The sequence below is a fragment of the Platichthys flesus genome, chromosome 18 (genome assembly GCF_949316205.1).
Source record: "Platichthys flesus chromosome 18, fPlaFle2.1, whole genome shotgun sequence".
Taxonomy (NCBI): Eukaryota; Metazoa; Chordata; class Actinopteri; order Pleuronectiformes; family Pleuronectidae; genus Platichthys; species Platichthys flesus.
Window position 1 is genome coordinate 19,556,976 of NC_084962.1, and position 22,936 is coordinate 19,579,911.

The window sequence follows — 22,936 nt, forward strand, 5'->3', positions numbered from 1 at the left end:
TCCCACGTTCTGGTGATTCATCTCATTCATCGACCAAAGACAATAAATACTAACACTGAATCTCAAACCTTGAATGAAAAGGAGCAGATTGAAGAACAGTGTTGTATACTATGCACGAGACATTCAATTATACATCTGCTCTATGAGTTTCTGACGAGTTCTGAGCTTCTCACACCAGATGTTGATGAATGTCTCCAATCTGTTTTGGCCCAGATGTGATCCAGATGTTGGAGGTCCAGTGGGTAAGATTCAGGTGAAAGGGATCTATTTGCAGATATTGAACATACAATAATCCTAGTGATGTTTTCACTAGTGTGTTTTATCTTAATTGTACGAAGGTGTGGTTTCTTTACCCTAGTATTGGTACTTTATATTTAAATACTTTACATCAGGAGCAGGTCTCTGACACATACTTCTACAAAGTTTTGAGGTAGTTCATCTGTTTTTTGCATAATCATGCAAACTAAAAGACAAACGAATGCAGATGAAAACACAATAACATAACATCATTTATGATTTATCAAATGTGTTCAATCGCATGTATAGAAGACTGAAAATTACGAGTGTGAGCAATTTGTTGTTGATCATTTTAATAATCAATATATTTAAACATATGACTTTTATTTGCCATGGACGAGTGCACATACCTGGAATTTTACCCTTGTGTAGTTGTGCTCCGTGTACTTACACAAACAGACACACAATTAACAGCAGACTACCAGAAGAAGAACTATGAATGTCTTTTAATTTCAGTTTCCATGGCACAACCTGAGAAGCCTACTGTAGCGCCCTCTACAGGCCGGCCTGAGAGGTCATAATCAGAGTGAAGTGATCCCAGCTGCTGAGACGTGACCAGGTTTCATGTCAGGAAACATCTCAGCTCCTCTGCTCCTCAGGTTCTCTGCTCCTGAAACGATGCTGTGTTGCTCCATGTGGCTCCTGCTCGTCCTCTGCGTGTCCACAGGTACACGACCAGACGTTAAAGCAGAGATTCATCTGAGGGATGATGATAATTAACTCTTTCTCTTCATGTAGCTGCTGGGGTCCCGGTGAATCCACCTCAGGCTGCTGCTGCTACAGGTGAGGGCTCTTTGGATATTGACTGAGACAGACAGAGAAGTTCAGAAGGAAGTAATAATAAAAACAAAGTATAATAAAAACCAGTAAATTAATGAATTCCAAGAAGTCACCGTCTCGAACATGATAAACCTTCCGTTCCCTTTGTTTTCAGCCTGGATTCTATTGGATTTATTCTATTTACTGTTTTATATTTAATCCCTCTGTTCACTGTGCGATGACCAAGACATTGAATTGTTTGAGAGAATTCTTCTTCCCTTCTTTGCTCAGGTAATGTGACGGTCAGTCCGACGCTCGATGTGCAGCAGCCAAATACTTCAGAGCCTTTACAAGGTACATGTTCAGTATTTACATGATCATTCATTTTCTTCTTTAAAAGATATTACCTGATTGTTTTTACTGGATTTCTCTTTCAGTCAGCGCTCTTCCTTTAAATAATACCCACAATGCAACTCATCCAACACCAGGTTGGTCCTCATTGGGGTTTTAAAGATTTATTGAGATTTTTCTCAGTTTGTAATTTCAGTAACAATTAAATCTCCAGGTGTTGGGAACGTTTCCATCGAGCTTGGGTCGCCGCAGAGAGACAACTCGGAAACTTTAGAGGGTAAAATTTAAATTATTACTGATAAATATACAGAAAAAACATTATAGTTTGAATATAGACTGTGTGTTTTCACCTGATATTTGAACCCTCATAGAGCTTCAAGAAGACCTGATTGTCCAAGAAGGAGACATTCTGATGCCGGTAAGATGAACAGAGAAGTTTCTATTCACACGGCTGCAGGAGAGCTGCAGCTTCAACTGGGAATTTTAAAATAAGAAGAAATAAGAAATGATATCTGCAACAAATGGCAAAATTACATGAGGTGTTTGAGTATGGAAGTGTTCAGACTGTGGTTTTGTCACAGGAGGTCAGGAACGCTGTGTCTAGCCTGTGGCCGGACGCCATCATCCCTTACGTCATCAGTCAGGACCTGGGTGAGTTGTTGTGGTTCAAGCTCACGTCTCATCATGTAAAGACCACTGTGTGTGAGTCTGTGTTTGTGTGAGTGTAGTGAAGAAACTGTTTGTGTGTTTTCAGCTGATCGAGAGTCAGAGATGGACGCTGCCTTCACAATGATCTCAAGCGTCACATGTATTCGCTTCAGAAAACACACCAATGAATTTAACTACCTGAACATCAAGACAGGAAAAGGGTGAGAAGAAATGCAAATTAACGACACAAATGATGTATATTTCATAATTAACTCAATATCAGTAAAAAGAAAATATAAAATATATATTTCAATTGAGATCTAGGTAAGAAGACTTGTAGGACTTTAACCCTTGAAGAGTCGAATAAGCAGCGAGGCCTCGAACCTTAAACCAGTGGAATGTGGTGTCTGGTATTTTTATAAACCCTTATCGAGGTGAGGGAGAAACTGTCTCCTCTTTGTCTCCTCCAGCTGTGCGTCCTTCGTGGGCTGTATCGGAGGAGCCCAGTCTCTGTACTTTGGTCAGTCCTGCAGAGTGGGGAACCTTTGCCACGAGCTGGTCCACGCACTGGGATTACATCATGAGCACACCCGCTACGACCGGGACCAGTACGTCAGTGTGCAGTGGCAGAGAATCCAACCAGGTAAAGGCCTCAGAGTGCACACGGCTCAGATTCATGTTTGTATGTTGTGTGATACTTTGGTTTGTGTGACTTCAGAAGATCGAGGCATGATTCATAGTTCTGATTTTCAAGGGAGACAAAATAACTTCAAGTTGAAACATGGGGACACTCAGAATCTGCCGTACGACGTGGACTCCATCATGCACTATGGATGGTGAGTCCTCTCTCCATAAACTTATGATTCATATCACACTCTGTTCATTTAGTCCTGGGACTCCACTTCACTCATTCTTCTGTCATCGCAGGTATTACTTCAGTCAGGACGGGGGTCCCACTTTGCTGCCCAAGAAGGGGGGGGAGCAGATGGGTCAGAGGACACATCTCAGCCAGCTGGACATCCAGAGAATCAACAAACTCTACCACTGTGGTAACACACACCTCATTGTTTGTGTTACCCTGCTAACAAACCAATGGACGGGGGGGGGGGGGGGGGGAACTACAGCATTTCAATGACACTAAAACACTTTTCTTCTTTCAGACGAGCGGATGAAACCACACTGAGCGGGTTCGCTGCTGGTTTGGGCCTCGAGATTTAATAAAATCATATTTATGAACAAAGAAGATCCTGTTGTGTGTGTTTGTTGTGTTGTTTTTCATCTGGAAGGTCTCATCCAGAGGAGACGTGCACCGAGTGTCTGCTCCCAAAGTCACTGATCGTTTTAACTCCAGTAACATGATGTGCACGTCTGTGAGGAACTCAGCAGGGATTTAATCAAATCCTAGAAATCTGACCTGACGATGAACTCCTGAGGGTGACGGAGCTGCTGATCTCACTCAGACCATCTACAGTGTGTGTGTGTGTGTGTCTGTGTACGGTGTGAGTGTCTGGTTAGGTCTGTGGGAGGAGCCTGTAAACAAACACTTGAAGCAAAGTGATCTTAGAGGAAAGACTCTTATTCTCTGTCACCGTCATTGGACACAGAAAATCAGACCATGACCTGATGTGCACTCAGCATCTACAAGGTAAGACATTTATATCTAATGTGTGTAACTGTTCTTCACATTTATCTGCACTTTAAATGTTTCAGTATTTCTCCCATAATTTATTTTTAAGTCTCAAAAGAGAAAAGCCTCAAATACAAATTCTACTTATTCTGAAACCAGCATTTCAATAGATTTTAACAATGTATAATTTTCTTTCTTGACCATTTTGATGTTAAATACAACTTGACTCTTATTTTGTTGATGTTCAGAACAGAGGATGTCTTTTATTGTTTTTTATTTCTGGACTGGTTTATAAAGTAAAGACGATTCAAAGTCCTGCAGCTGAACCATGTGTTTGTTTCTCTGCTCTATCTGTAGTGGACGATGGTTCATGGCTCTCGTGTTCCGACTGCACGACAAAGCTCCGGAGCTGCTGAGAGACGTTCTCCTCGAGCGAGGGTGGGAAGAATATGATGGAGGCGAGCGGGAGGAGGAAGACTGGAACCTCTACTGGAGGGGCTCGGCCTTCCACAGCTCCCAGTACCACAACCTGCTGCCGTGGCAGCGCCTCAACCACCATCCCAAAACTGTTGGCATCACACGCAAAGTGAGCAAACACATGAACTCTTAATGAAAAATAATGTTATCAATCTTTTTACATTAACTTTAAAGGTGATTAAGACTGAGGCCAAATCCTCTTGTTCGCCCCCTGGTGGCTGGCTGATGTAAAGGCCATTAACCCAGTTTCCTCCTGTTCACTTGTTTATTCGGTAAAACTTGAAGCTGGACCTGAGCTGGAGAATCAGTGAATTGGTTTCCTGACGTCACTTACCTTGTTGAGTCCCCTCAAATTTATCGTTGGTCCAAATCGCACCAAATTCGAGTCTGCTCTTCTTTGGGTTCTTTAACGAAAGTGTGAAGCTGTGAAACTTCTGAGATTTGTAGAACTATTAGATCAGATTTATACCTGACATTATAAGGAAATCTTGGATTAGGACAAATACATGTTTAACGGAATGTTCCAAATGATCTCAGTCTGACTGGCTCGTCTCTCTTTGGTAGGACTGCTTGGCACGGAACCTGAGGAGAATGAGAGCCTCGTGTGGTTCGTCGCTCTACGACTTCAGTCCCTCCAGCTTCATCCTCCCCAGCGACTACGACCGCTTCCTGGCTGAATACGACAAACTGCACCTGACCGGAGGACCGTCGCTCTACTGGATCTGTAAACCCGTGGATCTCTCCAGAGGCCGAGGCATCTTCATCTTCCAGGATATCAAAGACCTGGTGTACGACTGCTCCGTCATCGTGCAGCGCTACGTCAGCGACCCCCTGCTGATCTCCGGCTACAAGTTCGACTTGAGGATCTACGTGTGCGTGAAGAGCTTCCATCCACTGACTGTCTACATCCACCAGGAGGGGCTGGTTCGCTTCGCCACGGAGAAGTTCAGCCTGGCGTCGCTGGGGAACCTGTTCGCTCACCTCACCAACTCCAGCATCAACAAGCTCGGCCCTTTCTACAGAGCCGAGAAGGAGAGCGTGGGCCGGGGGTGCAAGTGGACCATGAGCAAGTTCAGGCACTTCCTCCGCAGCCAGGACGTGGACGAGCTTCCTCTGTGGCAGAGGATCAGCAACATCGTGACGCTGACCCTCCTCAGCATCGCTCCCTCCGTCCCCTCCTGTCCCAACTGCCTGGAGCTCTTCGGCTTCGACATCTTGGTGGACGTCGGGTTGAAGCCCTGGCTGCTGGAGGTCAACTGCAGCCCGGCGCTGACCCTGGACTGCCCCGCGGATGTCTCAGTGAAGACAGGACTGATTAGTGATCTGATTGACCTGATGAACTACACGTCCACCGACGGCCTAAGAGACGGAGCGTTTCAGAAACGGAAGCACAAGCGGCCATGTTTCCACCGGCCCTCGTATGATCCCAGGTCCTCTCAACCTCAGACACTCCCTCTGCTAAAACCTGTCCCACAGTCTAAAGGGACGAACCCAGGACGACGGGCTCTTGTGGCGGACCAGTCGAGACGCCTGCCCCCAGTTAACCACAACAAAGCGTGTGCAGCCGGGATCGGAATAATCCACTCCACAGCCAGAAAAACCCACAGCGACAAGACGCTGCACCTGATCCTGGGCTCACGTTCAAGGACAAACAGACACACGCGTCCAGGAGAGATGGACGTTTCCCAGAAGACGCCCGAGGTCCGACAGAGGGGGCCGGGATTCAAACCATCTGCCGTGGCCTGGAAGCTCCCCAACATTTACAGGTGAAGTACTTTGTCTGGTCCATGGACTGTAGATAAAGACAGGTCCCTAAATGTGAGGCCAAACCTCTAGACCTCCCCCTGGTGGCTGGTTGCAGTATAGGTCACGAACACCGCCTCCTCCATGTTAGTGGAGGGAGGTGGTAGTTTTAGGTTGTTATCACACTGATGTTTGTTCATGTGTCTGAGTCAAAGCTGAGCGGCAGCAGCTTCAAGTCGAAACATCCCACCCGTCTCAGAGTGTAATGTTGTGATTGTTTCGCAGTGGGAGTCGCGTCCCAGTAACGGCTCCTCTGGAGGAAACCACTGCCTCGACTGGACGAGATGTTCCTCCAGTCAGAGTCGGAGACTTCATCCGGACGTTCCCCTTTAACGCCGCCACTCTGAAAGCCTCCCGACACAAACTGAACGTGAAGGTTGTCGTACAGGAGCTTCACAAGCTGACGGGTCGGCTGACTTCAGGTCAGTCTGACGAGGCAGAGGGGACGAAGGCGGGTGAGGAAGACTTTGATTCTCTGCTCTGGGGCCCGAAGGATCCTCCGTCTCTCAGACGATGTTCCAAACCAACTTAAAGAGGCCGGAGCTAAAAGGTGTTTCAGAAGCTGAAGAGAGGAAAGTGATGTGTTCACTGAACATTAGAGCTTTTAACCCTTTTACAGTAATAACACAAATTAAAAGTCGACAACCTGAATATGAGCAGAAAATAAAACCTGATTTTATTTTCTATTGTCTTATCGTGGAAGCAAACATTCTGATTTGAGCCTTAATACTTTTTTCCTAATTTATTTAAAAAAAATATTAACTTTAATTTCTGGATTTTATTTAGCATGTGATTTCTTTCTTTTTTTATCCTTATCAGTTTCAAAGAAAGTGGTTTAACATTATTTAAAGTGTTTACAACAGCACAAAGAAAATAATTCATAAATTGATTGAATCATAATCTTGTGAGTTGTGTTTAGTACAGTTAGTAGAAACTTTCAACATTTATATTTGTGGAGTTTAAAGACATTAAATTCATTTCAGTGACAGACTCAGTTTTAGCTCAGGGAGACTTATCCTTGCTAGATTAATAACTTCATCACTTATTCAGATGAAAGTGCTGACGCGTAACAAACAGTTATTCAGATTGAGTGACTCTGATCTTTTCTCGCACTCGTCCTGATGTGTACTGGGTTTGCTGGCGTCCGTCTGGGTAGATGGTCCTCACCGTCCCGTCAGGATACTCCCTCCTCTGGAACTGAGGAGTGTGGACGTCTCTTTCACCGCTGGGGAAATCAATCATCTTCTCCCCGGACCTGGAAGATAATCACAAAACTTTATATAGCACATTTCAAAACACCGTCCTTCTCAGTTTTCTGGGTCGGGAGACGTCTTGTTGAATGATCTTTGAGGACACCTGTTGGCCGTCTCGATGGACGCTCCTCCTCCGGCTGCACTGACTCTCTGACCCTGCAGACACTCTGAAGCTCGTCCTGACGGGAATCAGACTTACGGTGAAACGAGAACGATGGTGCCGTCGCTGAAGATCGTCCTCTCGCTGCCGTCGGGCTCCAGAGACTTGATGGTCTCGTCTGGAAACACGATCTCTCTCCTCCCTCCAGGGTGTCGCTTCTCTGTTCACACAAGGACACACAACCAAAGGGTCAGACGTCCACATTGTTTTAAAGCTTTAAATATAAGGAATATAAAAGATATATAATGTAAAGTCCCCTGATAGATGTAGCTTCACCTTCCGGTCTCTTACCGATCTGCTGGTTGGGGAAGTGAAGGATCTCCAGACCACTCGGGTGGGTGGTGTGTGTAATCTGTGCACTGGCATAATAATACACCTGTAACACACACATGTTCGATCAGGTGAAGCGTGAACACAAAGCATCCAAACACACTCAGGAGTCAAACGGAGACCTCACCACTTTCCCGTCTTCTAAAACGTGTCTCATGTCTCCGTTGATGAAAGAGATGGTTTTTGTCTTCTGGGCAGAGACGGTCCTCGTCAGCAGGAGGCGTCTGTCCCACAGGCGAAGCTCCGTCTGAGCAGAGAGACAAACGTCCACAAGGGGGTTTAAAGATCTGTGAACACACACTTTCATCTCCTGCAGGTAGAATGATGGATTATCTATCATCACTGGTTTGTACTGCAGTGCTACGAAGTGTGATTTCATCTGGGGATTAAGAAAATATACATATTTATCTGTTTATCTGTTTATAATCTATGAACAATGAAATATTAGTTTTATCATCTCTGTTAGATCTTGGATTTTTATTTCAGACTATTGACATACACTGTAAAAAATCACAGTAAAAAACCTTTAGATACTCAATATTATTTTATTCACAGATTTATAACTTTTTTACTTAGAATTTGATGTCATTTAGCATTTAAGAGCATTAACCTATGGATTAACCCTGCAAAATATATTATATTTAATCAAATTTTACATTTAGTAAAAGTAATTTTATGTATTTCACTCCTAATTTGGGAAAACATGTAAATTACACAGTGAATTTAAAGTAAATAACTCCTGAGCTGTTTGAGCTGTGAAGGTGAAATCAGGCTCGGGCAGCGTATCGACTTTCACTGCCTGAACGTGTAATGAGGTCACGTCTGTTCTCTGACACCGGCTCTTGTTCCTGCTCATGAATTATTGCCGGGAAGCTTAAAGGCCACTTAACAGAGTTTCTACACACGTTTGAGAGAGAAAGAGAAAGGGATGGCCAGTAGAGGGCAGCACAGCTTCTTTCAGTCACTCATTTTGTTTCAAAAAGTTTGAAACGGACTTCTTATTTATTAATGAATCTTTTCTGTATTGATGACTGACTTGCTTCATAAAGACATTTGTAGATGTTTCAACTTGATGTCGAACTAGTTTTAATCTTTATTCTTTTACATCCAAGATATGAAATGATTCACTGGCAGTTGTGCTATGAATATTCACTGTATATTTAATATTTGTATTCTTAGTGTTTCAGGTCCTTTAATATGACGACTGACTCTATAATTGACTCTTTGATGAGTTGAGACCTCGGTTCTATACTGAAACACCTCGGGTGCAGTGGAGCCTGTTGCCTTATAAGGTCTTTGGTTCAGGGTTTAGATCTTGCTCCTGATGAAACGTCTGCAACACGCACACCTCAACAGGTGGAATCCGTCCAGCTGAAATGAGCCATCACAGGACGTCACATGAAAACTTCAAAGAGAAACGTGAGCGCTGCGAAGGAGGTGAAAATGAAGATGTTGTCGCTCGAGGCCCAAAGTGTGAGTGTGTTTCACGAGCAGGCGTTATCTCTGCAGCCTGTCCAGGAAATTCCTCTGCTCACAGAGATAAAGAACCGATGTGTCGAGCAGCTCGTCCGTCCTCTCAGCGTGAGACACAGGCCTCGTCCACACTGCGGCTGACGTGTCCATCCACACAACCTTCATCTTATCAAATACCTTCACATGAAAACAGAACCTTATTCAGACCGAGCAGTGAGAACCAGAGAGAAGCTGGAACAGAGCAGCCGGTACAGAGCAGCCGGTACAGAGCAGCCACTGTTGCTACTGTTTTGCATTGATTTGTTTAGGCCGCAGCTTTTCTGGTTCAGGCAGCAGAGGATCATGGTTGATGTAAAGATCAGTTTTTCTTATGATTCATCTGTTTCGTCCAAAATATCAAAGTGTGTTTGATTGTGTGTGAAGAACAAATGCTCAGGAACAAGTGATTAAAACAACAGTCACACAACAAATCCTCTAAGTGAACGTAACAGGCCGCAGGCTCTGGTGTCGAGGGTGTAACTCATGCAAATGGAACCATGCAGCGGCACATATGGTTTAAACCAAAATGTAACCGAGCAGGTTTTGTGGCATTAAGAGTTTTGATCCTTCAGGACGTTAAACACACAACAAGCTGGAGACACTGGAGTCTGCTCGTATGTTCGATGGAGTGAAACGAACCAGGATCAGGTTCATAACTATAAAGGATTGAAATGGAGGATGAGTTGACAGGCGGATAATGTTCAGTGTCGATATCGAACCTGTGTTAGTTCCTCCTGGTGCGCAGTGCATCGCCCGGCCAGCAGACAGCGCTGTAGAGCGAGTGTCAGTCTCTTCCTCAGCTCGGAGTTTTCCCTGATCAGCTCCTGGAGGTGGCGTCGAACTACAGACCAATCACCCCCCCTCTGCTCACACTGAGGGGCCTCCATCTGACACACACACACACACAAACAAACACACACACACAGTCAGGACACGACACTGGGAACACTGTGTGTGATTCATGTGGGACTTTAACTGATGATTTACAGAATTGCCCCATAAAGTGTTTTTCCACGCTTCACCCCCGATGACCAATAAGCTTCCAGATCATTTGACTCAAAATGAAAGTGGCAGAATTAGGCGTGTCTTCCCGAAACTGACCAAGTGAGTTACTGAATGATGTGATTAAACAATAACCTCCATTAGTCCGTATGCTTCGTAAAACTGATAAACAACTGGACGGATAACAAAGCTAAGAACAAAACCATTTCTCCTTTTGCTGGGAACCCACAGCGTTACTTCATCGTCCAGTACAGAAACCGGTATTTAACCGGGTCCATCACCTGTTCCACCAGGTTTTGTGACAGGCCCCGTTCGAGCAGCTGTGACAGGTAGATGAACACATCGGGGGGGGGGGGGGGGGGGGGGGGGGAACAAGCTGAAACTTGTCCGGGAAGAAGAAAAACAGAACTAATGACACGACGTGGACGTGACTCATAGACGTCCGTGAGAATATCTGTCAAATCTGCCTTCATCAGAGAATTACAGGGAATGACACTCAGAAGTGAGAACGCATCATCTCTTGAGCAATAAAACAAAATCAGTAACCATCACAATATAACTAAGGTTCAACACTATTTAAATAGTAAAAAGTATTTTGTTTTTTTTCAGGTTTTTGTAATTTTCTGCTCCTGAAGAAGAAATCAAAAGCACAACCTTCAATCGAGAGCCAATGTCTCTCTTTAGAATTATCAATATATAAAACATTTCAGTCAATATCGTGATAATTATCAATATCGACTGACATGAAAATGTTTGTAGTGATATAATTTGTGGTAATTTCAACCCAACACGGCCCCTAGTCTAAATAAACACTGACAAAGATTATGTTTATATATTAGATTATTCAAATGACATTTTATATCCTCAGATTGTGTACTTATATGTTGTGTATTTATACATTGAGTTGTACGTCTACTTATATGTTTACAACAGGAATAAGGGAGAAACAGCATTTCAGTCCCATCTGTGTCCAGTAGTGACAGGAAAGTTTATATATTTTTAGTTTCACAGTCACTTCAGACTCTTACTCCTTTTATTATCTCAATGTGTTTTTGCAGTGCTTCCATTAAAAAGCTCGTTCTCGACTAAACGCCAGTGGCAGTTAAACAGTGGGCGGTTTTAATGGCTTCAGGGAAAACGGGAGGAAACCCAGCAGCTCCACGAGGGGTCGGTTCACCTGGAGAGGTCTGTGAGGAGCAATGGAGACGTGTTGTGAATCAGAAACCATGAGGTCATGAGAAATCACTGTTTGTTGTTGAACAACGCTGCTGAAAGGCTGCGGCGGCCAAATCCAACCAAAACCCCCTGAACTCCCGATGGGTTCCACCTGGGAGGCAGTGAGCCGGGTCTGGATCACACGTCTGAGGATTTATGGTGAAGACACAATGAAGAGGCTCCGTTGGGACCACGACAGAAGAGGCCGAAGCCGAGTGACGGCTTGGTTATGATGCGTATACGTACGAAAAGTGATCGAATCAAAAGGTCATGATATTTCTAACAATGAATAAGGCAACTAGTTAGTTAGTGAGTTAGTTGGTTTATCTTCTTCCTCCCTGGAGGAGCATCAACGATCTGCCTGTCTCTCAGCCGGTCCCGGGCCACGTGTCGGGCGTCTCCACGTCTTAGAGCCAACTCCTCCAGCTCTCTTGCTCTCTTGTTGTTCTTGGGGCCGACCCTGTTTGCTTTCTCCAGGTGCCGTCCATCTTTCTGCTGCATTCCACAGCTCTCTGACCTCCTGTTCAGAAAAAAGTGCAGGGGAACGCCACTCAAGAATTCCAACTGGTGCATGACTGGTGATGAGTGCCCATCTTTGACCTGCTTGCCACAAATCATTACTTCAACTCTTTTATTTCTTCTTAAATTCTTTTTTTGTATTGTGTAATGTTGCTTTCACAATTTGTCACGAGGCCTTTTGTGTTTTACTGAGGCTCGTGTCCGATTGGAGCTCGTGTGTGAAGAACCTCCCACCGGACACTGACCTGGACGTCCCTCAGCAGGTTGTTGGGTCCGTGTCCATCCCTCCCGGCCTCTCCTCTGGTTCCTCCTGTGCAGCCTCTCTCCACTTGTTCTCTGCAGACAGACAGGGTTACTACTGCAGAACCATTAGGAATAATAAAGACTGAACAAACAAGCGGAACAGGAGTGAGAACTAAATCCCTCCTGAAAGCCGCAGGGACGTCCTCTTCTCATGTCTCCTTTGTTCGTTTAGCAGAAGTTACACAACAGCTTCTCAAACGGATTAATGTGAAACTTTCTCTTATGAGTCAGAATTCTGGTACAGATCCAGGATTTTGTCACTTTCTTCAACATTGTGAGATTGTGAGAGGACTTTTTTCCTCGATTACTCAAGAGGATAATTAAACGTTTGTGATGAGAAAAACTTGTTTAGTGGAATAATCTCCCTGAGTGTGTGACCTTGTGAGTTTAAATGTGGTTTCATGAGGTGTTTTGTAGGCAAAAAGACGTGTGAGGTGGAGAAACAAGATAATCACCCAGAGAGATAAAACCTACCCACCTACTTCCTGCAGAATGCAGAGCTGCTCAGATTCAGCTGATCCCTGATCAATTCACAAGATTCACTAAAAGATTGTTCTTACCTATGAAAGTCCCACAATGTTTGTGCCGCCTTTGTGTTATCTGCATCATCGAGTTCCATCTCTGGTTTCTGCGTCTTCTGAACCGCTTGAAATTAAAAAAAAGAAGTGACAGAGATCTTAAAGGAGATCCACATGAAGGGAAACAACAGCACAGCCTCCATGTTGGAAAGGTGACGTGACTTTGAATAACAGTAAAGAGTCTGGTTGTGTTTCACTGCACATCCTTTCTCTTGTTTCTATTAATTTTATCAGGCTCTTTTATTTATTCTTATTTGTATTATCTATTTATTTTTGTAGTTTTTATTATTATTATTATTGATATTGCATTTCCCCAACTGGGCATATAGATAAAGGATTTAATAAAATAGAAATAATTGATGTTTTATCCCCTAGATAACTAGATTTATATCTAAAAGGAGGTGATATAACATATTTTGTTGTTTAAATAAATAAAATAAAATGAAATTAAAAAACAAACTTTTATGCTTTGATATAAAGTCAATAAAGTATTTTGATCCATAATCATAATAGGACACTTGTTATACAAAATCTATACTAAAGGAAACACTTTAGAAACTAATTACAATAATGAGTTGCATTATACAATGATCAAACTAATAAAAGTAAAAAGATACACAAAAAACAAAGCTATGTACATGGTAAGGGAGTGGGGCATTCATGATGAAGGGATGGTTGAGGGAGAGGAAGGATGAGAGAGTTTAGGACTAGCTCCGGTTTTAAAAGAGAAAACAGGGGGACCACTTGCTCCTCTTCACACTTCCCCCCTCCTCCTTCTCTTCCTTCTCTCTCTCCAACTGCTCTTTCTTTTCTCTCTTCTTCAGTTCTTTGCTCTCCTTCTTCTCTCTCTCCAACTGCTCTTTCTTTTCCTGCTTAATCGTTTCTTTCTTCTCTTTCTTTTCTCTCTTCTTCAGTTCTTTGCTCTCCTTCCTCTCTCTCTCCAGGTGTTCTTTCTTCTCCTTTTTCTCAGTTTTGACCTTCACATTGTCCCAGTCGGTCTTAGAGGTGAGATTCTGAAAAGACAGAGACACAACATGAGTGTCATCATTTACCGCTTCAAAGTCTAAACATGAAAAAAACTTAAATCCATATAATTAAGATCTAAAATGATCTGATGTAACGTACCTGAAGCTCAATGTTCTTCAGCATCAGGGCCTGTACTTCCTTCGCCTCCTCTAAAAACCACTTCTCTGTCTTCCTGAGCTTGTTTAACAGATCCTCTCTCTTCTGGAAGCTGGCCTCCTCTTCCAGGACACTGCACCTCAGCTTCTCCTCGTAGTTCTCCTGCAGAGCTGCACATTTCTCCTTCCATTCATTATCTACTTTCTGGTTCTCCAAGTGCTGGAGATGAAGCTCAGTGGTCAGGGAGAGGTTTTCTTCCACTTTCTGTTTCATCGTTATCTTCATAACTGCAAGCTCCTTCTCCAACTCTTCCTCTCTGACCCTGTGCTCCTTCAGAGCAGCGTTCTCGGCCTTGAGCTCCTGGTTCTTCCTCCTCGCGTCCAGGAGTGCTAGGTGGAGAGCCTGCAGGATTCTGGTGACACCGTTCACCTTGAGTTGGGCAGTATCATCCCACTGCATCTGTCCATGTGACTGAAAGACACAAATATACACATAACATGTAAAACACAGTCCCATCCGAACGTCAGATATATTCAAAGAGACAGAGCTGATTGAATTTGAGTCATTTACACGAGTCTGATTTTAGAGTCTGTTAAGCTATTGTAAGGTAAAAGAAATAAAAGACAGTTATGTTTTGAAGAGGTTTAAAACTAAAAACAGTTTAACCTGAAGTTTCTCTTGATTAAAACCAAACTTACTTCATCTCCTGAGCAGATGATGGTCTCCATGTCGGATGAACTCAGACGATCCATCGGAACAAAGTCGTTTTGAAGTAGTTTTGTCGTGACGCGCTGTTCTACAGACGGTTCTCTATCTCGGTTCAAGGACGCTGAGAAGATTCCCGTGGAGCTGTCGTCTACGAATAATCGCTGAGTCTGATTCTGCTGAGATTGTGTTTCCCCTTTATATTCAAGTCAATTGGCTTTGATCTGGAATTTAGAGGTGTAATCCAAGTATCAAAGTAACAAAAAATCAAAGAATCAAAGTATCCAAGTATCCAAGTATCCAAGTATCCAAGTATCAAAGTATCCAAGTATCAAAGGACTGTTGTTTGAATTATGGGACCTGGACTGAAACATCAAAGAACAAACTGTTTGAAGTGCATTGATCTGACTTCAAATAAAAACAAATTAATTCAAAAAAAATCACTGAGCATAGCTCCTATTATGAAATCACCTCAAGAGTTTTACACAATATTTAACTATAGAATAATATTTCTCTATATAAATTCAACAAACGAACACACAAACACGACCCCCCCCCCCCCTTCCCCGTCTTCTAACTGTACTTTTAATCAAAAATAAAATGAAATAAAAGAAAAACAGAATATAGTCGAGGGCTTCATGTGTGAATTATACATTTAGTATGTATTTAGTTATTTCCTGAGTAATAATAAAAAAGAGTTGAATAGATGTTGGGGATATTTCTGAATACATTAAACTTTATACGATATAAAAGACAGGTCAATAATAATCATAATAATAACAATCAAAATTCTAATTTGTTCCCTTTCTAGGCCACGCCCATTGAAAATTCCTCCAGAATACATAAATGTTCACCACTTTCAAATTTTCTGCAAACTTTGGTGAGAATTCACTCACTGGTCAAACCTTCCTCTGAGCAGTTTAACTGGGAATCCTGAGGGCCGCGGCGGGGGGGGGGAGAGGGTAGAGCTTGGGAAACTGGTGACACTGGTTGTCGTCACCCTCGCTGCCGCTGCCACTGCTGCCTCTCGTCGAGGAATGTGTGGGAAACGTGCTGCGTGTCCGAGGTGCTGAGGCCGGACGCTCTGCTGCGACCTGTGTTTGACCTTTGACCCGGTGTGAGGCTGCGTTTCCTCCTGGTCTCCACTCGCCGCACCGGCAGAGATGAAAGTGTGTTTTGGTTTCATGGCGGCCTGTGGATTGAGTTACCACGTCGGAGCTTGGGACTCTCTGGATGTGGTCGTTCACTGTCTCAAAACTAACAATAACTTCCTGATGTCTCCCGGCCCGGGGGGGGGTGCTGGTCGCTCTCACAGGGGGGGAGGTGTGGTGTCGCTGCGCTACATGTGATTCCTCCGCGGTGTCGGGATGTTTGTGCGTCCAGACGCGTGGGTCGTTCTGCTGGAGGAACGTTTCCCACCGATCCTCTGAGGTGACACCACCGGGGCTCACAGGCCTTTCTCCTCGAGGTGCGGCCAGTTCAATCTGACCTTTAACCTCCTCTTCACCCGAGAACTCTGCTGCAGTTTCACCCATGTCGTCCGTTTCCTGATGCTTCGGCCTTCTCTCGGAGCTCACAGACGCTGCCAGCTCGGAGACTGATTGGATTCCTCTGGACTCTTTCTCCTCTAAATGGCTCGTCCCAGCGGGTTTGTATGTTTTCTGTTGTGACTGAAATGGCAAATTCCCATTCCCTTCATTTGTCATGTGGTTTTCCCGAACCTCTTTTACTTGGACTGGGATTTGAACCTTGGAAACGTCCTGGGTTTGGGCCGGAGTCTTTCTCTGTGGTGTCTGAGGAGTAAATAAACCAAAGTGAAGGTCCTGTAAAGTCCCAAACTCCTGGCTGCACTCAGGAAAGCTCCCGAGCTGTGTGCTTCCATCTTTAAAGACCTTTGATGAGGCGGGGGTGAACTTCCTGCTGCTCTGCTGCTGCTGCTGGTGGAGAGACGCCGTCCTCTGGAGCTCCTGCTGGTCACTGACCTTCAAACTATTTCTGTTCATCCTGGAAATGATCTCCCGTTTCCTGCAGAAGTGACGTCTGTCTGTCGAACTCACCGAGGAACCATTGTTCTGGGAAAACAACAACAATCCATATGTTCATATTAAACCTTTCTCAGAGAGGCAGTTAAACCTGAATGGTGGAAACCAGGGAACAGATTTATAAACATCAGGGGTTTTTGGCCTCTGTACCCACGTGAATGACAGCGTATACTAAAACTAAAATATGAAATATATATTCTACCTCCAGCTGTTTGGACTCATGAGCTTCGTGCTCTCAAACAAACCCTCCAAGATCCTCGAAGCTTCTCCTCGAGGCAGATCGAATCCAACTTGGCGCCAGAACAGAACTGAAGAGGGAAGAATAAAAGACCGTGTTGTAGAATTCACTGGTCAGATAAACATCTGACCAGTGAATGGGCTGAGAGTACCTGTCCTCGGGGGGGATGTTCCTCCCTGTAGAACCAGCGACTGGGACCTGGTCTCCATCGGTCCGGTCGCTCCCTGTGACACAAGGTAACTCTGAATAATAAGCTCATCCTTATAAACAAGAGGCTCATTATAACTCTAAAGACTGATTGGTAGATAATGTAGTAATGAATCAGTTTATATAACAACACATTAAATTCACTAGATCCTGAATTTTATTTGGATGTGCACCAAATTACACAAACATCAGTCCCCTACACATGTTTATATCAACAAGATTCATAAATTTATTCACAATAATATATATTTACATATATTTATTATAATAGTAAATATAACAATTTTATTCTCTAGTGCTTTACACAGCACAAAGAAGAAGAGAACACATTTTAAGGTTTCCCTATTAAAAAAATATAAGGATATAAATGACATCAGCCAGACACTACTTCTCTATCAAATTATTTATTGGAAATCCACAAATTTGTGAATCGTTAATATCAGAAAAACCTTATTACCTGGTGATATAATCCCGAGAGAATCTGCAGGTGAAGAGAAACATGTGACCTCTCGAGTGTCAAACCTCTCGGGCCCCTGTGAGGTTTGTCTGCCTGTGATTTATAGTCGGAGCTACAACTTCTAGCGTGAGTGTCAGTGGAGTCACGGCTCGGCTCGGTATTCAGGGGACAGTGGTTCGATTGTTTGTCTCACTGACAGGCTGCAAATCTCCCAGCAGCAAAAAGCAAACCAGGATCTCCTCTTCCTTCAGGTTTGTTCATTTGAATTAAACTGTTTCCAATCACTGCTGCTGCTGTGCTTTTACATAAGCTCACCTGCTCTACTATGAAATATGTTTTAATAAAGCTCGTTACTCAGTTCGACAGCACATTCTTCTATTCTATACATTTTATATTCTTGATATTCTTTAAAAACAACAGCATTTGAAAATCGTAGGGAAACATTTGAGATAATGTAAGAAAACTGAATATATAACAATGATCCGGTTGGTTTAAGACATTTTAATGATTGTTACATATTAAAGATTAAATCCACCGCAGGTAACTGAGTAACCGGCGGAACAATTGAACCATCGTCTGAGCAGAGGATTGCGACGAGGGGTCAAGGGTCAATTGTAAAGAGGGGGGGGGGGGGGGGGGGACAAACACAGAATACTGATATGGTCCATTTTAAGACAAGATGAATTAAATCACTCGGGACAAAGCTTTATAATAAAACACGTATAATCCTGTCTCCGAATAAAACCATTCAACAACCGCAAGAGAAAAGAAATGTTCAGGAAACAAATCCAACAAACACATTTATTACACAAGTTCCTGTGTGGATTTTTCAAATGAAACTTGCTCCAGAGGTCACGTCCTCTCAGAGTCTCAGAGTCTCAGGAACTTCTTCTTGGAAACCGGCTGAATGTTGGACGAGCTGTCTGGACTTGTCTCTGAAGTGGAGAAGGAGTTTGAAGCATGCAGAGTTGAGCGTGAGGCCTTGGCTTTACCCCCCCCCCCCCCCCCCCCTCGTCCTCCTTCCCTACAGAAATCCTCCTCCCTCAGGACTCCGGCATTCCATGCAACTCATTTCAGCTTTCCCTTACATAGTAGAGGGCATGGAGGCTGACGCTGCGTCTGACTGCACGTGCCCGCACGTAAATCTGTCACCGATTCCCAGGGATCCACATCTGTGAGTTTATATCTGAACGTCCCTCTGCTGCAGTTTGAGCATCTGCGGAGACGTTCAGTTCTAAACCCAGGAGCTTCAGAGAGGAACTGAAGCTTCTGGGATTCACTGAGGCCTCAGAATAGAAAAACAGTTCATTCTCACAGTTCGTGAGAGGAAATAAAAAGTGTTTTCATCTTGGATAGAAGTCGTATCAGCTTCACTGACTCACTCACTCGAGGTGTTTCACAACTTCTGATTTCATCATTCTAAGAAGAAATTCTGCAAGTCAGTCTTCATTTGTTATCTGATGAGTGAGCCGGTCCGAGCTTCCTCACGGAAAATTTGCATTTCAAATGTTGCAGGCTTGTCTCTGCCCTTTTCAGCCCCATTGGCCCCAGAGTGGGAGAGCAGCTGGTGACTCACCTCCTCAGGCCGTGAGGAGGAGCCACAGGGAGGAGGCTGAGCAGCACTCACTCTGCGGCTCTGAGACAGAATCAGTTCCAGACTCGGTGCCGACTCTCACACAACAATACGTAAAACCCAGAGCGACTCGGAGATCCATAACACACAAGAGAAGACTGGAAGGAGGAGTGTTGAGACGCTGCCCCGGGACTGAAAGCAGGGAGAGACAGGAGGCTGAAGAAACTTGTTTGGCAGGATTCCTTTTCTTTTTTGCCTGTGAGTTGTTGGAAGGTGATATTTCCTCGTCACTGTAGAAAAGAATACTTTGCACCCTGCGAGGTTTCTTCTTGCTCAACAGTTGCATTCAGCCGTTCAAATGGCAAACGTCACCACCCTGCAGGACATTGAGGATTGTGAAGCCACAAACAAGAATCTGTATAAGTTCTATGCAGCTGTCATGATTATAATTTTCATCCTGGCTCTGCCTCTGAACGCGTCCGTCCTCCACCTCTTCATTTTCAAGCTGAAGTTCTGGAAATCCAACAGCAACAACATCTTCCTCTTCAACCTGGTGCTGGCTGACATCCTGCTGCTCTTCTGTTTGCCCATAAAGGCGTACAACTTCATCCACGGGGAGCGGAGGAGCAATAACGACGTGGTGTGCAAGGCCATGCTCTTCATGTTGTTCTTGAACCGAGGGGCCAGCATCGCCTTCCTCACCGTGACCTCCATAGATCGATACTTCAACGTTGTGCACCCCGGCAGGAAGAACCTGCTGCGCGCCCTGAAGAAGTCTCCTCAGATCTCGATCATCATCTGGCTGCTGCTGCTGCCGCTCACCATCCCCACCATGCTCGAGACCTTCGAGTGCTGCAACAGCCACAAGGGAGATGACACTCTGATCAAGGTAACGGCATGAGATCCTTCATTCAGTAGATTTCCATCTTCTCTTCTATATTTATTACTTGAATCAAATCCACAAGGCAAAGATGTCTACCTACTAATTCCAGAAATCTCGGTTTGTCTGTTTATGTCTTGTTTATCTCGAGAATCATTTCTCTAACTGGCTTCACACTCGGCCTGTGAACTGTTAGAGGCCAAATGAAGTGCTGCTTTGAATCTGGTGTAATTTGGACACATGACACGTTCAATATGACAAAAGAATAAATAAACAGGCGACTCTGTAGCAGCAGTGTTCTTTAAACGTTTAAAGTTCTCATTGTCAATTTTGAATTTAGCATCCAATTTTTAACAAATTGGTTTTATACGGAGAAAAGTGAAAAGGATAAAAACTCAATACTGCTGCAGCTGCAACGAGAGGTATAAGATAATTAAGCTCCGGGTAAGAAAAATGACTTTACCAAGCAACAGCGCCCCCTTGAGCCACACGTGTATTATTATACTCCATGTCCGATAGAGGTACGTGACTTTCTCGAGAACCGTTCATCTTATTGGCTTCAAACCTGTCGTGTGTGTTTTGCTCGACTCTGGATTCTCCATCATTCACGGACCATTAAACAAACAAAACTGTTTGTTTCATAAAAACTTCGACGCCACAGAACAGAGTGAGCACGGTGCTGCGTCGCTGGTGAAACCCTGAACTGTTCCCTTGAGAAACTCAAAGGTCACATAAAACACACACAGGGTTAATGTGAGCAAACAGTTGCTCAGCCTGAACAGACACGATACAGTGTTGGAAATAATAATAATAATAATAATAATAATAATAATAAAGAGGCTGGATTTATACGATGAAGAAGATGAGAAGCCACAGATAAAAAATGTGGTGTCCATGGAATTCTCCATGTAGGAGTGTGTGTGTGTGGGGGGGGGGGGTTATCTCATCCACTTATAATGGAGCCTGCTTCCAGGGCTATTTTTACGCCGACACAGCAGAGCTTTAGTTTGAGTGAGTCAAATTACACAAATTACACAACACAGGTCTGACTACATGTCCGTTTGGACATTAAGTCTTTTTAGTTTCTGATCCTTTGTCCCATTTGTTGAGCAACACTTACTCAACCAGTCATAAACAAGCCTCTGCTGTGGATGTCCATGTCAATAAAGTGGTTCTTCTCTTTGTGCTGTAGAGCGTGGTGGACAGTCTGAGGGAGGTGGTGTTCTTCACTCAGATCCTCATCCCCTTCGTCATCCTGGTCTACTGCACGGCGCGCATCGTCAACCGGCTCCGGAAGAAGACCGTGGGCGATACGACCAAGCTGAAGAGAGCCGTCTTCCTGGTGTCCTCCGTCATGGTGGTCTTCTCCGTCTGCTTCCTCCCCTGCACCATCGCCAGGATGCTGCTGCTCATCGTCCGGGTCCGAGACAAGAGTGACAAGCTGCAGGACGGAGCTGCCGTGGCCTTCGACGGCCTCATGGTCCTCTCCTACATGGACTGTCTCCTGGACCCGCTGGTCTACTGCTTCTGCAGCACCAAGTTCAAAAGTCTTTATCTCTCCAATTATTTCCCCTTCCTGGTGAGAGGAGACCCGCCGCCGATAGAAAGCTCGACAGCAACCACGCCGAAGCCGCAACGCAACAACGTGATTTGAAGTCGAGTGACAGCTGCTGCATGTTGTGTGTTTTCTCTCCAACATGAAACTGTCTACGTGCCCAAAATATGACTTCATGACAATAGGTCAGTGACAGGATCGGTTGCTCCTTCCAATGCTTGTTTGTTGAGTTTTACGCTGCCGTTTGATTTGTTTAGTAATGTCACAACGCAATGAACTGTGGGTAACACCCCTTAGTGCGGGACTGGACAGTTTCACAGTGGGTCGGTCCTGACGGTGACTCACCAGGAGCACGCCTCAGATTCCGGGAGTTCTTCAGGAGTGGAAACGCTTCGTCCATCTTTATTTATCTATGTTTTGTCTAGATCATATTAATGTTGGTGGTTTTTCTTAAGGGAGACATAAGGGTCCTTTATTAAGAGCGATACCTCCCAGCTAAACTATGCACATCTGTTTCTCCTGTTTGGCTTGGACAATGAAATGAGCGGCCGAGTTTCAGCCATAAGAGATTCCTTCCAAGCGCAGGAATCTTATCTGTCAAACCAGTCTGAGCTCCCACTGTGAAACAAGCCCCAGTGGTTTGGATTGGATCGCTGAATAAAACCAAACCACCACGAAAAAGAGGACGAGAGAAGAAGGGTCTCTATTATATTCACAAGCATGAATTCCTGGATTTGTCAAATCAGATGCATATGTGACCAGAGTTTATCAAAAAGGCCCCACACAGGAAGCTGCTCATTAACAGGGATTAAATGAATTGTACAACTGTTTATACTGTGTAAATATATAGAGACAGATGGCTGGATTTATACTGTAAATATTTTTTCATTTTTTTAAGCAAGTTTTAATAAACCATCCCTCTTTATGTTGGGAAGCTCTTCACTAAGCTGTGGTGATTTAAAGACATAACTTTATAATTCACCTGAATGCATCATGCGTGATTAATAATTAATCATTTTAACTCCAGACAAAACAAATACACACAGACCTAAGTCCAACCGACAAAATCCACGCACACAGTTCGGTTAAACTGGGATTTGAACCGAGGACCTCTTGTTGTGAGGTGACAGGGCTAGCCGCCGCCCTCTGATGACTACAGAGCCAAACTTCTGCTTCTGAAGGGTCCTTGAGCAACGCACCGACACAAACTGTCCCTGACAACTTACACAACAAATGTGTGAGTGATGCATGATGCATTGTGCGAATGAACGTGTGAATGGCTAAACTGTAGGAAAGCACCTCGACGGGTCATCAAGTGGTAAA

General features: G+C 44.2%; 5 protein-coding genes across 9 annotated transcripts; 3 read left to right on the plus strand and 2 right to left on the minus strand.

The window, feature by feature from the left end:
- Nucleotides 1-815: 815 nt before the first annotated feature.
- Nucleotides 816-3,298, plus strand: LOC133973780 (hatching enzyme 1.2-like). Its single transcript, XM_062411829.1, has 12 exons — nt 816-964; nt 1,036-1,080; nt 1,348-1,410; nt 1,494-1,544; nt 1,622-1,684; nt 1,779-1,825; nt 1,989-2,058; nt 2,162-2,276; nt 2,526-2,698; nt 2,810-2,891; nt 2,983-3,104; nt 3,216-3,298. The coding sequence occupies exons 1-12, from the start codon at nt 862-864 to the stop codon at nt 3,236-3,238; spliced, it is 957 nt and encodes a 318-aa protein (XP_062267813.1). The 5' UTR covers nt 816-861; the 3' UTR covers nt 3,239-3,298.
- A 754-nt stretch (nt 3,299-4,052) lies between these two features.
- ttll2 (tubulin tyrosine ligase-like family, member 2) lies at nt 4,053-6,514 on the plus strand. The gene is made up of 3 exons (XM_062412082.1): nt 4,053-4,268; nt 4,724-5,925; nt 6,188-6,514. Exons 1-3 carry the CDS (start codon nt 4,053-4,055, stop codon nt 6,492-6,494), a joined length of 1,725 nt encoding a protein of 574 aa, XP_062268066.1. The 3' UTR covers nt 6,495-6,514.
- Nucleotides 6,515-6,649: 135 nt separating this feature from the next.
- Nucleotides 6,650-13,066, minus strand: si:ch211-140l13.3 (centromere protein J). 4 transcript variants are annotated; one of them, XM_062412083.1, is made up of 7 exons: nt 12,817-13,066; nt 12,199-12,289; nt 9,937-10,104; nt 7,833-7,952; nt 7,652-7,751; nt 7,415-7,535; nt 6,655-7,217 (listed from the first exon to the last, which is right to left on the minus strand). In XM_062412083.1, the coding sequence occupies exons 1-7, from the start codon at nt 12,873-12,875 to the stop codon at nt 7,040-7,042; spliced, it is 837 nt and encodes a 278-aa protein (XP_062268067.1). In that variant the 5' UTR covers nt 12,876-13,066; the 3' UTR covers nt 6,655-7,039. The 4 variants fall into 4 exon arrangements, 3 of the variants coding, with proteins under 3 accessions (XP_062268069.1, XP_062268067.1, XP_062268068.1); XM_062412084.1 differs by having other exon boundaries at nt 7,667-7,751; nt 12,817-13,065; XR_009924628.1 differs by having other exon boundaries at nt 7,090-7,217; nt 7,319-7,535; nt 12,817-12,916.
- Nucleotides 12,818-14,984, minus strand: LOC133973997 (DNA ligase 1-like). 2 transcript variants are annotated; one of them, XR_009924629.1, is made up of 4 exons: nt 14,655-14,984; nt 13,960-14,427; nt 13,473-13,847; nt 12,818-12,901 (listed from the first exon to the last, which is right to left on the minus strand). XR_009924629.1 is itself a non-coding variant. In XM_062412086.1 (3 exons), the coding sequence occupies exons 1-3, from the start codon at nt 14,706-14,708 to the stop codon at nt 13,554-13,556; spliced, it is 816 nt and encodes a 271-aa protein (XP_062268070.1). In that variant the 5' UTR covers nt 14,709-14,984; the 3' UTR covers nt 13,354-13,553. The 2 variants fall into 2 exon arrangements, 1 of the variants encoding a protein (XP_062268070.1); XM_062412086.1 differs by lacking the exon at nt 12,818-12,901 and having other exon boundaries at nt 13,354-13,847.
- Nucleotides 14,985-18,693: 3,709 nt separating this feature from the next.
- gpr31 (G protein-coupled receptor 31) lies at nt 18,694-22,555 on the plus strand. The gene is made up of 2 exons (XM_062412091.1): nt 18,694-20,067; nt 21,251-22,555. The coding sequence occupies exons 1-2, from the start codon at nt 19,537-19,539 to the stop codon at nt 21,710-21,712; spliced, it is 993 nt and encodes a 330-aa protein (XP_062268075.1). The 5' UTR covers nt 18,694-19,536; the 3' UTR covers nt 21,713-22,555.
- Nucleotides 22,556-22,936: the final 381 nt, after the last annotated feature.